This window comes from Amphiprion ocellaris, chromosome 18, assembly GCF_022539595.1.
Source record: "Amphiprion ocellaris isolate individual 3 ecotype Okinawa chromosome 18, ASM2253959v1, whole genome shotgun sequence".
NCBI classification, from domain to species: domain Eukaryota; kingdom Metazoa; phylum Chordata; class Actinopteri; family Pomacentridae; genus Amphiprion; species Amphiprion ocellaris.
This window is the reverse complement of record NC_072783.1, coordinates 10,149,066-10,163,295: the sequence shown is the minus strand read 5'-3', so window position 1 is coordinate 10,163,295 and position 14,230 is coordinate 10,149,066. Positions and strand designations below refer to the sequence as shown.

Sequence of the window (14,230 nt, the reverse complement as noted above, 5' to 3'; positions counted from 1 at the left end):
ATGATAGGAAGCATAGTCGTGGCAGTATCATGATGTGAAGCATGGTGGTGGCAGCATCATGATGTGAAGCACATTGGTGGCAGCATCATGATGTGAAGCATGGTGGTGGCAGCATCAAGATGTGAAGCACATTGGTGGCAGCATCATGATGTGAAGCATGGTGGTGGAAGCATCATGATAGGAAGCATAGTCGTGGCAGTATCATGATGTGAAGCATGGTGGTGGCAGTATCATGATGTGAAGCACATTGGTGGCAGTATCATGATGTGAAGCGTGGCAGTATCATAATGTGAAGCATGGTGGTGGCAGCATCATGATGTGAAGCATGGTGGTGGCAACATCACGATGTGAAGCATGGCGGTGGCAGTGTCATGATGTGAAACGTGGTGGCAGCATCATGAGGTGAAGCATGGTGGTGGCAACATCACGATGTTTCTCAGCAGCAGGTCCTGGAAGGCTTATAAAGGTTGAGGGTAAAATGAATGCAGAAAAGTCTAGAAAAATCCTGGAGGACAACCTGATACAGTCTGAAGAGAACTGAGACTTGGAGAAGATTAGTTTTCCATCCAGACGATGAACTGAAACAGCCAAAGTTCCACAGAAATGGTTTAAAAACAACAAGGTGAAAGTTCTGGAGACCGAGTCAGAGTCCAGACCTCAGTCCATCTGACAATATGTGGATGGACTTGATAAGAGTTTTTAACTCATGATCCCTGTAGATCCTGACAGAGTTTGAACAGTTTTACAAAGTAGAATGAGGTAAAACTGCAGCGTCCAGATGTTCAGGCTGATTGAGACCAGCACAGGATCAATGATGGAACTGCAGACAAATCTGCATCTACCACATACTGACTTACTGGGGTCAAATTCTTATGCAGTCACTTACTTTATGTTTTCTATTTTTAATTAATTGACATTCCTTAGTAGAAATCTGCTTTCACTTTGACACGAAAGAGTCTTTTTGTAAATTCTTGTCAGAACAGTCAAATTACATTGACTATTGTTGAAAAGCAATGAAAGCAGGAAACTTGCAAAGGAAGTGAATAGTTTTTATTTGCACAGCAAGCTATGGGGAATTCCAGTCTCCATTGTGCTTTTTTTGTTTTGTTTTGGTGTGGTTTTATTTCCTGTTGGCTGCAAACTTTTTGACAACAACAGTTCTTTTGGCCTTGCAGCAGTATAACAATAAAACTGAGACCAATTAAAGCAGCAAAGCCTTACTGGCCTTGACTGTTAAACATTGTCAAGGCTGCAAATATAAGACAAACTTGCTTTACTCGTCATAATAATATATTGAGGCAACACATTAATTAAATGGAATGCAGTAGTAATTATAGTCTGGTGAGCATATTTTCCAAGAGTTTGACAGGAAGGTCAACACCTCTCGTCTCGCAGGAAGGTACTTTAACATAAAACCACTCTGGTATCTAAAATGAATTGGAAACAACAATTAGCGGACTAGTATTAAAAAAATACAATCTAATATGGCAAACATTCCACTTGTGGATCTATAACACCATAAAATCAAAAACTACCTACAGTCATCTCATAAGAAATGTGAAAATCACAAAATCTATGAAGGAATGTATGTAGAACTATCCGGATACACATTATAGAATTCCAAATCAGATTAAACAGCTTTAATGGATCAAATATAATACAAAACAAATACACTCAAAACATTTTCACAATGGACTGAATTGGATAATCAACGCAAAAATGTCAGGACCCAAATAACTAGCAATTAATACGCTAAAGTAGGGCTAGTTAAAAGAATATACTTGAGGGAACACTGCTAGTTTACAAAATATATATATATATATAGAATAAAACCAACAATCACAAATATGTACTAAAAACTTCATTTGGGCTTCCAAAGGTTTTTATTTTAGTTAAATCCACCAGGTTCATGTTGTGAATCTTGAACCTCTAGTAATTTGTAATAATTGCAGGCCGTCAATGATTTTAAACCAACGTGAATCGGCCATGTTTGTAATTTTTAAAAAACCTGCAACATTTTACCAAACAAGGGATGCTTAGGCCAAAAGGTAGCAAATTATCAAATGTGAGGTGCCTTCGCCCTAAAACATACCCTGCTTTACAGTCTATTTTCCACTTGATGGGACCATAATTTACAAAGTAAACATCTTACTGTGTTGAAGGAGACTTAAAACCATAAACTCATTAGGAAAATCTTTACTGAGGTGATAAATCAAGTGAGAAGTAGGTTAATTTTTCATAAACTTCTATATAATCTGATGTCAGAGGAGTCGCCCCCTGCTGGCTGTTAGACAGAATGCTGATGATTAGATGCTATGTATGACAGCATGAAGTAAAAAAGAATTTGCTGCATTTCAGTTATGTGGAAGCCTTTTGATATCTGTGCATAATGTCAGTGAATTCAGGTGAAATACAAACTTTGCTTATGCTGTGTGAATCCACAGCATAAAATCAAAAGGTCATCAGGTAATAGTCCCATAGATTGTATATAAAGTATGGATGTAGCAACCATCACATTATGTTCAAGTTTTGCCATCTTCATCTTTTCAAATTGTACATAACAAGCAGAGAATGTGCAGGCCCATAAGGTAGCAAATTATCAATCATGAGGTACCTACACCTTAAACATACCCTGCTTTACAGTCTATTTTCTACTAAATGGGACCGTAATTTACAAAGTAAAGATAATGTTATGTTGAAGGAGAATTGAAATTAGTAATTAAAACCATAAAGTCATTAGGAGAATCTTTATTAAGGTGGTAAATTAAGTGAGAAATAGGTTCATTTTCCATAAACTTCTATATAATCTGACATCAGAGGAGTTGCCCCCTGCTGGTTGTTAGACAGAATGCAGGTTTAATGCTTCACTTTTCACATCTGCAATATACATCACTTTTTCTTTAACGATGCATTAATTAATGCAGATATTCATCATGGTCAATTACTGATTAAATAACCCAGGTTTTCTGCTTAGTAACGTGCTCATAAAGGCCTCAGATCAGAGTGTTGCAGCACAACCAGACGTCAGCAGCTCTCTAATGAACACCGGCTCAGATCACAGTGGACATGGACGCTAATCAGTGTTAAAGTGCTCCTTTGTTTACCTTCAGGGAGATGGGCCGGAGGCTAAAGGGGATCTCTGACTGAATCAGCTCCTCAAAGAGCGGGCTGAGAGTTATTATGCAAAGCAGACTTCAGCGTGACCTTCATCCTCTCCTGCTGACAGATGAGGCCTCTGGCTGAGCTGCAGTGTTTCTAAGCAGTTTACTCAACTTTCCTCAACAGTCGAATGCACGAGTCGACTTTCTGACACCGTCATATACCTTATATAAAGGAGATGACGCTGTGTTTTAAAACCATGTTGCTTGTAAGTTTCAATTAGCAATAACTACGATGCACAATTGATGAATATTTGAGTGTCCGCTGATAAATTTCATATTTTCACACAGTGCACTGTAACTTCTCATGGAGAAGAGTCATATTTCCTCTTGTTGTCTTTAATCATCATATTTTGTGTGTTTTCTATTTTACGTTTACTGTGCTGCTTGGACTGATGCACGGCAACACAATATTGTTTGGTTCAGTGAAGCCAAATAAAAAGATATTCTGAACTTCATAGTACAGAGACTTGAGAGATCGTTTTAGTTTTTAAACTGTATTATACACTGCTTGTTGGAGGGAGGACACCAGAGCCGTATCTGGCTGCTTTTGATTGGTGAATACATGTGTCAATCATGTAGAGCGTGTAATGATTGGCTGACATACACAAACCAACTACCAATTTTAGTTTTATATTTTATCCTATACTGGAGGTCAGACTTCTTACATCTGTTGCGCTCATAGGCTTTTTAACTGGGGACGTTATTAAAATACATCTGAAGCAGACGCGGAGTCAAAGCCCACAGATTCAGAGGTAAGTTTAAACTTGAACTGGAGCACATTGTTCGTTGACGAAGTGCTTACAGGCGCCGTTTTACGTTAGCTAATGTTAGCTCGTCAACGACATTTTGTGTTATCTACTGTTAGCACACTAACGGTATTTTGTGTTAGCTACTGTTAGCGCACGAATGCCATTTTATGTTAGCTATTGTTGGCTCATAAATGCCGTTTTGTGTTAGCTGCCATTAGCGCACTAATGCCATTTTGTGTTAGCTACTGTTAGCGCACGAATGCCATTTTATGTTAGCTATTGTTGGCTCATAAATGCCGTTTTGTGTTAGCTACTGTTAGCGCACAAACGCCATTTTGTGTCGGCTAACGCTAGAGGGCTAACGCTAGAGTGCTAACGCCGTTCTCCGTTAGCTAACGATAGCATGCTAATGCTAACGCTCAAACATTCATTAACACAAAATGGTGCCTGTAGCACTCAATCACTAGCTTCTAACATTTTGTCAACTTCGCTGGTGACTTTTTGTATTTGTCAAACTTTACTATCTTGTCGAAAACGGCGCCTAATGCTTATAAAGCTTAGATATTGTAAAAATAATGCTAATGCTGTTCAACCCCGCTAATCGGTTTTGAGGTTCAGGGTTACTTGTTGTACTTATCTAATTATGGCTTCATTTGCTGAATTTCACTTGATTAATTTGCTGGTGTTGATTTAAAAAATAATTTCAAGATAAGATAGATACATTAAGCCTCCTACAGTGGTATATTTTTTGGGTGTTTGGCTAGCTAATTGATAAAGCGCCTGTGAATTTGAGTCTTAAGATGTTTTGGTTTAGTTGTGATATGACCATATATTCAATATTATGTTATTTTTAGGTTTTATGTGTCGCCAGATTAGTCTATATAGTTTTCACAAACAGTTTTGCTTCCTGTTAGCTTGTTTTAGTCAAGTGTCTATGATATATTACAGATATTGAGCTAGAAAGTTATTTTAAGCTGAAATGTGGAAACAACCTAGATGCTAACAAGACTGCGTTGTATATTATTTCTCAGAGCATTTCATTGCTGTTTCCAGTATTTGGGTGACGAAAAAGACTTGATGTCAGATTTAATGCTAAAAAAAATCTTTATCAAATAATTATAGACAGCAACTACAACCTGATACCACACTATAAAATTTGATTTCAATCACAAGAACGTGAATTTTCCAACTAATTATAAGTTTCTTACAATCAACAAGTATTTATTTTTGTTGGCTATGTTTCTCCATGTACAGCAACAAGCTGTGCAGCAAACTTTTGGCCGACTTTCTGAGTTGTTCAGACTTGTGGGCCTGAATTTTAGCAGTTGGAAAATCTTTTTCTGATCATTTGGACACTATGTGAATGCTGTACACTGTCTCCTTTCACCAACTGGACTCTGATATTCAGTTGTTTTGGTAATTAAATAGTTTTTCACTCTTTCTAACGTTACATAGACCACATAACTAGCAGACTAGTAAAGTAATCAACAGATTAATCTACGGTGTGACTAATTGTTTAGCTGCAGTCCTGGTGCAGCTTAAACTACACAAAAGGTTTTTTTGAAAATTGCTAAAATCAGTTTAATCTCTACCAGTTATAATACTAAAAGGCATCTTAATTTAACTTGAAGTGCATTTTGCTGTTTGTACTTATAACACTTTCGCTTTTACAGGAAGTTCACTTGCAGGTCAGCATTTTAAACATTGTGCATTTGCTTGTTTCACTTTCCTGTGAAATGCACAGACTGCAATTCAAAATATGATGCATATGTTTGTTTGTCACACCTTCTTTTGTTAATAACACAAATCAATCATTTCATATTCCCTGTTTCTCCCCTCGAGGATCTGGAAGTGAAAGAGCTTCACGGTGAGTCCTGCCCTCCTGTTCTGACTCCTGCACTTCCTGGTTCCACCCCGTCTTATTTGACCTACTTCTGTGGGAAATATTTTCACAACGTGAGGCAGCAGCAGTCCAGTGTTTCGTTTAGACAAGCAACCGACCACAAACTGTGAGTATAAACGAACTTACACACACTTTCAGTTGCACACAGACTCTCAGCTGTGCAACATCACATTGAACACCTCAAATTTAATGACAAGAGACAGAAATTCTTATATTAAGTAGTAACGTTCCAGATTAGAACATGTTACAGCAGCTGATTATTGATGGATTTAATGTCATCACAGGTGCCGTTAAAACTTGTTAAGGCAAAACGAAGCCGCAATGATCGCTGCAGTTATGAAGTCAGAATGGGAACAGACAACAAAACCTGTTTCAGTACCTGCAGCTGAATATTGTAGTGCAGATTCAACAGTATTGAAATATAAAACATGAATGCATTGCTGAATTAAAATGTAGCTGCATGTTTATTGTGTTTTAGATTTTATTTTAACCAGATAGAATAGGTACAAGACTATAAATGAATAAGAAAACTGTAATTTAAAGTCATAAAATGTTGAATATAATTGCTGTAATTGAACTTTGAGTTTTCAGCAATCTGTGAATGTCATAGACAGATGAAAAATGTAGATAAATAAAACAAACAATTTTGTTAAAGTTTTTCCTCCACCAAGGAGGCAGAGCCTCGACGGAGTTATGTGACGATCACATCGTTGGTTTGTCTGTTTTTAATTATAAACTTTTAGTTTAAAAAAAAAATCATTTTTTAAAAATAAGAATTTTTTAAAAAGATTAAAAAAAACTCTTTAAAAAAAGAACCTTCAAAATTACACCATTTGTCAAACCCAGACACTATGAAAACAGAATCTATGGATTTTCAACTTTTTGAAGGTCCTTGAACTACTTATGCTTATGTTATGTTCCATACACTATATGGAACATAACATAAGCTAAATCCAGGCTTTTACAGTTTTTCTCAGTTGCTTTGGTTCATTTCTCAGAGCAGAATTGAAATTCTCAAAACTACTTGTTCAATCTTCACATCATTGTGTCACTTGTGCACATCAAAAAACCAGTTTCTCATTTCTTTGAACAAGTTGCAAATGCTTTTGTCCATCAATGCAAATGATTCTGTACAGTTCTCTGCTGTTTCCTACATATACACTAAGGTGTAACTTACAATTTACAATAATTGTCATGAAAACTTTAGACATAGTTTCCATCAGAACATCCCTCCAGAGAACACTGTTATAATGACAACATGACTAAGTAATCTGACTGTCTGATCCACACAATGACACAAGGACTGGTCATTCTGATGCCACTGACATGTTCATTGATATTTACTTTTGAGAGATGAACTAAGGATTTTGAGCAAGAGACTGGCTTTTGCAGGTAATTGGTAATTTGCAGGTTTTGCATGGTGTTTTGCTGTTTGTACGAATTGTTTTGAGAAATGCATTTACTGTTTTGCAAATGTCGAGGATGATTCGAGAAATGTTCCAAAGCGTCTGAGAAAAACTGTAATCATCAAAATCACTTTTTTTCCCTGCCGTTTTAAAATTTTATACATTTTAAATTATAAACATGTATATGTCTGTTCATTAATTCATCTGTCAACCACAATTTATTTGAATTGAAAAACTTTGCTTATTGTATCAAATATTGATATTTGACAAAAAATGTGATTGATTAATTAATTACAGAGCCTCTAATTAATTAGTTTTTCTTCAAGCATGTCCCACCACTAATTTATTTATATTATTAATTCCAAACTGAATTGTAATGGAATGGGGTCAAACAGGATTTTTTTTAGTGTTTTGTCCGGAGTTTATTTAAATAGTTCACAGATATTTTACAGAAGTGGCGTCAGAATCAGGTGCACAAGTTTCAAATCTTTGTTTTTGTGTTTGTTTTTTATTTGCAGGCAGAAAAATAAGAACTTGAAACTTCAAGGATGAGTGTTTACCATCGATCTACATCCTTCCAAACAGCTGAGCTTTGATCCAGTAGGCGACTTCACTTCAGAAACACAAAAATGGCGTTTTCATTTAAAGGGGCCACTTCTGGCGTCCTCCAAGAAAACCTCATCAGAAGTCTGACGTCTTTCCTGCAGCTCTACGATCAACAGGAATTCAGTTTTCGTCAAGCGTCAGAGCGTTTCAGTCGGGTAGCAGCAGGCGACGATGAGGGTTGTGAGGATGTTTTTGCTGCGGCTCTGTTCGGTCTGTGCGGTGGAGCTGTGGGGGCAGTTTGTGGGGGCGTCACCGGCGGACTGTGGGGGGCTTTTGGGGCAGTTGGAGCAGCAACATTCACCAGGTTCAACAGAGACATTAATGCCGTTGGTGCAACTGTCGGCTTTTTCGGCAGTGTTCTCGGTGGAGTCGTCGGCGGAGCATTTTCCGGCTCCATTGGTTCTGCCGTTGATGTTGCGGCTAAAGTGGCCGGTTATCACGTTCACTTCACACTCAGCAGAGCGCTCTGGTGCGGCGTCGGCTTCGCAACCGGCAGCGCAATCGGCAGCGCTTATGGCGGGTCGGTTGGTGAGTTAGGCGGGGCGGTCGGAGGGGCATGTGGAGCGCTCCATGCCACGACTATCACAGTTTATCTGGTGGGAAGCTTCATCGACTGGTCCTCTAAAGGAAACAATTCTACAGATGAGGGCAGGCAGCTGGAGAGAGCGAACAGGACGCAGGGAACCAGGGAAGATTTCAGAAAAGGTATCGAACCGCTGGTGAGGGAGCTGAAAACCATCCAACAGATTAGCAACAAAATGGCCTCCAGTGACGCTGTGAAGAGTGTTGCGGGACAAACAGCGAAGACTTTGGCTGCTGTGGACGAGATGGAGAAGAACATGAGCGACAGTCGGCCTCAGTTCTGTTGTGAAGAAGCAGCGAAGTGTTGCAGGAAAATCACAGAAGAGCTGCAGAAGACGAGAGCAGAGGTGCAGAACCTGCTGGTTTCACTGCAGCAGCTGCAAAACAAAAACCTGAAATAACTCAGAGCTCTTTATTCCATCTTTAACATGGACGTATGTGCTTTTATTTTCTCTCTGCTATTTGTTAGTTGGTTTCCTTCCCTGTCATCTGTGTTTCATGTGTTTAAACCTAAATGTGATTGAAACAGTAAAGTTAAGGTTCTGTGTTGTCAGTAGTCCTGAAAATCTGCTGAGTCTCTGAAGTTAAACTGGAGAAAACAGTAAATCTACTCTCTAGTCGTTAACATTGTTTAATGACTGATTCACATGTTGTAGTACATCTTAGTGCAGATTAGAAAAATAACCTCCCAGAATATGATCAAAGTAATGATGAACACTACAGTTATTACATTTAAATTACAGCACAAATAATAAAATCCTCTACCCTAAAGTTAAAGTGACTACAGGCCTTTCTGTCTTTTAGTGCTGGGAAAACTATATATGACAGAGGAAATCTTTCCAGGGTCACTTTAAAATGAACCTCTGCTGTTGATGCTGATACTGTGACGTCTGTCTTCATCTCAGGTGTCTAATATTCACTGTTAGGATCTTCTGAGTGAAGCCATCAGAAGGAAAACCTCATCTGGTTATAAAGGAGACTGAATGGATGACATCCTCAGTGAATCATTTCCAGTTAAGCTTTCACTTACAGGACAGATCAACTCTCAGCAGTTTATTATTCTCTGTTCTTGGTATTCACAGGTTCTGTTTATCACCTTTAACTTCATCTCTGCTGTTGTAGCATAATGATAATTGTGGGATTTCTATGATACTTCTAAATGGAGTTCTTATACTGTTTTTATACTAACGGCTTGCTTTTATAGAACCATATTCCTAATGTTTTGCACTGTTTATGATGATATTTTACACTGTCTATGAAAATGGAAAAGTACTGGATGAGTGAGGCATGCAAGAGTGGAAAAGAACTAGGTGAAAAGTTATGATGGAGACTCTGTTTCAAGGTTGTGCTGGAAGACACTGTTTCACAGATAAGAACAACTGCTGAGGTTTCATCCTCCCCCACAAAGAGAGGGGAACCATCTTCAGGGCTGTGAGGTTTGGAGCATCCAGATTGGGACAAAAGATGGCTGCTGATACGCAAAGGAGGGGGTTAGATGCACAGAAGACAACCAACCAGCAGAAAGACACCCTGAATGCTTATGCACCTGTGAAACTGGATATAAGGCTGGGTCAGGAGAAGAATAGTGTGTCAGACTTCGTGAACTGACAAGAACTCTGTTGTTGTCAGGGATAGGAAGTTGGACCCAGAGCTCTGTACTATATTCAATGTATTTGTAATAAACATACTGAATGAGACCTAAATACCTTCTCCTATCGCTTCATTCAACGAACGCGCAGGACCTATCTCACACATAGTCTGTTTTCCTGGTAGAATGAGATTTTGCTCCAACATAATACAGAGTACATGTTGCTATTATTTATAGCAGATATGTTAAAACACATTCAGAGCAGAAGCTTCAATATTTATTGCACATTTAAAAACTACATTGTTTAACTATTGTGAACTGTAAAGGTGTTTAAACACACAAAATAAATGGATGAAATAAATATGTTGTTGACAGTGAAGTGTAAAAACTGAACAGCCACAAGACAAGTTGTATTCTGAAGAGAGGAGCTGAATCTGCAGCATTATTGTTATTAATGGAAGGATGAAGAGGACATGAGTGCTGCTCTTCCTCACAGTGATGAGGGAGAGAAGACTCTTCAGACAACCACAACTGGATGTTCATGTTCTCTGTAGTCCATCAGACCAGATGTTCCAAACGATCCAGACCAAGACTGGAAGGAAAAGACACCAACAGTGAGGAAAAGATCTACAAGGTTCTTTAATTCCAGCTGTTGGAACATTAAATATCAGAGTGAACACATCAGGATATGAATGGAACAAAATAGTGTTATGTTTTTTTTGTCCTATTTTTTAATCTTATGGAAATGTTTCTTGTCCTGGTTGAGGCTAAAGAACATTTTACTGCCTTAGATGGACAATAAAGTTTATTCTTTTTATTCTAATGTATCATTAGCATTAACATGAGCTCCACAGTTATCTCACCATACAATGTTAGAGAAAAAAAAACTGAATCTAAGAACAGAGATATTATCTCAGAACTGAACTGAGAGATTAACATCCATCAGTAATAGTTCGGTGGAGGAACATAAACGTAGATTTATTTATATTTGCTGATAATTGAAACAGCAGTTATTGAGCCATCTCAGTCAGTCTGACCAATCGCTGCTCTCCGGCTCTCAGTCTGACCAATCGCTGCTCTCCGGCTCTCAGTCTGACCAATCGCTGCTCTCCGGCTCTCAGTCTGACCAATCACTGCTCTCCGTCTCTCAGTCAGTCTGACCCATACATAGATATTCATATCTCTGGTAGCTGCAGCTCCCAGTGAACAGGAGGATTTTATTAGAGGAAGTCAGACACAGTCACACAGAGAAACATTAGAGCTCACACTGAAACGGAGCTACAGCTCCGTGTCTTGGAGAAGATTTATTTTCAAAGCTACATGTGTGACGGTAATAATCCGTGCTGGAGCAGACCTCATTAGCACTTCCGCTAGGTCGGCTAACCTTTCCGGTCACTCCAGGGACGCTGCTGTCGGTAATGTAGCCAGAATATGGATTAATTTTTCGTTTGGGCTAGACAAAGATGAGGACAAAACTATTCAGAGCAAGTGGAGCAGCTAGCTAACGCTTATTACAGTTTGATTTACATTTTCAAAATCACATTTTTGAAATCACGTAATTTTTCTGTAAAACAAATCACGGCTTTTATTTTGAACGTGGGCAGCAGTTCCCATTATTTAAACATCAATATGATGTATAAATGCAGATGGACTTCATATATTTCACTATGCAGACATTTTTATTGATGTCCAGTGCATTTTAAAGACATAAACACATTTGATACAAATATTAGAAATGGATTTCTGTTTTCTCATAATAATTTAGTTAATGCAATTAAATTTTCATCAGTGATTCATCTTTAGTGTGAAACTTTTACTTTGCACCTATATTTTTTTAAAATGTAGGTCATTTTAAGGTAAGACATTGAAGGACGGTTTTCTTGGGTAAATGAATTTAAGGTTTAATTGACGGAAATCTTTCAGCCAATGTTGGGTTTCTTTCAATTTGAAATATCTTGATTTAATTAATACAGCTCAGTCAGATACATTTTAGATTGAGGATCCCGGAACACAGCAGGCAGGAGTCAGCTTCGCTAAACATAGAAAACAGGATGATTAAAAGTCCAAAAGCTGGTGGCAAAGACAGTTCTATTCCCCGTACTGATTGGAGATTAGACAACAGTCCAGCTTCAAATGATGGGTGCAGTCTGCTTTTATGGAGACGCCCAGAGACCAATCACACAGCTCCCACCTGTAGCTCATCTGCTGATTAACATGCAACACACCTGCCGCCAGGTTCACCACGAACACACCTAGGAGAGAGAGAGAGAGCAGGGCCGAGGGAGGAGGGAGAACTACCACAGCCCACAGTCTTAAGCTGTGGCTGTGACAAAATGAGTCTTTATGCCTCAAGAGAAAACCTGAGAGAATAATTTCCTGAAAAGTCTGTGAAGGAAAAAGAAAAAGACTTCTTTCTCTTCACATCTGTTCTGCTGCTCACAGGCTGCTGCTGCTCACATTCTTCACATTTATAGTCCACTTTTAAAAGTTCAGCAGACAAGTGCTCTGCTTTGGAGTGTGACGATGTCATTGGTGATGTGGAGAGTGAAGTTTCCGTTTCACCCACAGCGTGCTTTAGGGCAGCCGGGTCGGACTTGATGTTTGAAATACTGACCGACAGCTCAGATTTAACTGTCTGTAGTTCCGTTTTGATGGATGTTAAACTTTCACTCAAAGCTGCCGGGAGCTGGGTCTTTAAAATAACTGCCGTCTCGTTACAGAGTGAAAGTAGCAATTCCTCCTTAAGGTAAGAGATTGCAGCATATGAGGGCCTCATCAAAAGAAGACATAGTTGATGAAGGCGTTCTGGAGCAGGACCAGAAAGACCATGACCAAGCAGCCTTGAGATCAGGTGGGTGTCAACGGTGTTCACAGTCAGGTCTGTGGTAATCCCGTCAAAAAACAAAACAGAAAAAAATCTAGATTATAAATCAACATGTAACCAAAGCACTCTGTGTATAACGCCATAGTATAGGATGTAGTTCAGAAAATGTCAAAGTATAGTATACTTTTCAAGAATAACACAGTATGGCCTGTTGTTCTTAGTATAGCATGTCGGCAAAAAAAAAAAAAAAAACAGATTATTATGTGGTTCAAAAAGCGCAAAATGATAGAATGTTGCCTAAAATTGTCATGTATGATATGTGGTTCAAAAAATGTCAAAGTATAGTATACTTTTCAAGAATAACATAGTATGGCCTGTAGCTCTTAATATAGCAAAAAAAAAAAAAAACCCATTATGTGGTTCAAAAAGCGCAAAATGATAGGATGTTGCGTGAAATTGTCATGTATGATGTGGTTCAAAAAATGTCACAGTGAAGTATATTGTCAAAATAGTATGTTATTCAAGAAAACATTGGAGTATGTCGTCTAAAAAATGCCAGAGAATAATATTTCATTGCACAAGTAAAAGTATAGTAATTTTTAAAACTGTTCAAATTCTTATAACATGTTGCTAAAAACAAACAAAAAAAAACAAACAAAAAAAAGTCATAGTAATATGTCAATTAAAAAAGCCTATAGTATAGAGTGTCGTCCAACAAACGTCATGGCCAAAAAACGTCATCGTATAGCTTGTCGCTCTCAAAACATCATCATATAGCACAGTGGTTCCCAACCTGTTTGGCTTGGAGCCCCCCCCACTACAAAACATAAGAGGGAAGTTATTGAATTGTATTACTAATAGAAGATTCCCTAAAATTATTTAAAAAAAAAAAAAAAAAAATATATATATATATATATATATATCAAACCAAGAGTTGTAGTATGACCAGCAGGAGTCAATTGCTGGCTGCAGTAAATTTGTTGAATATTTGTGTCTCTTCGCTGTTTGCAGCGGTTTTGCATTTTGCAGACGGTCCCTGTTGACTCGTCACACAGCCAGCTGCTCATAGACACCAATGTTATTTCTGCAGCTTGAAAGACAGCAACTTTTGATTAAACTGGGCTTGTAGCACATTGTCTACTTTACAACGATGGAAAAGAGGCATCATTTATGTTTAGACAACTTATATTTAATGAGTTATTGTTGCCGGAAGTCCGAATTTGTGAATATCTTTCCGACTTTACCGAACTGTGTTTTGTTTCCTGACATCGCCGTAATTCGCTGGCTTCATGCTGTCATTTGTGAACATTTCACCACAAATAGCATAATTCTGTCTTGTCCTTTAATAAAACCAATTTAAGGTAACTCTGGAGGTATAGCCGGAGTTTTTAGGTACTGATGAATCTTCACC

The 14,230-nt window shown here is 38.2% G+C and overlaps 1 protein-coding gene across 1 annotated transcript; it reads left to right on the top strand.

Moving 5' to 3' along the window:
* The first annotated feature begins 247 nt into the window (after positions 1-247).
* LOC111575454 (uncharacterized) lies at positions 248-10,104 on the top strand. The gene is made up of 2 exons (XM_055004323.1): positions 248-5,919; positions 7,738-10,104. Exon 2 carries the CDS (start codon positions 7,849-7,851, stop codon positions 8,806-8,808), a length of 960 nt encoding a protein of 319 aa, XP_054860298.1. The 5' UTR covers positions 248-5,919; positions 7,738-7,848; the 3' UTR covers positions 8,809-10,104.
* Positions 10,105-14,230: the final 4,126 nt, after the last annotated feature.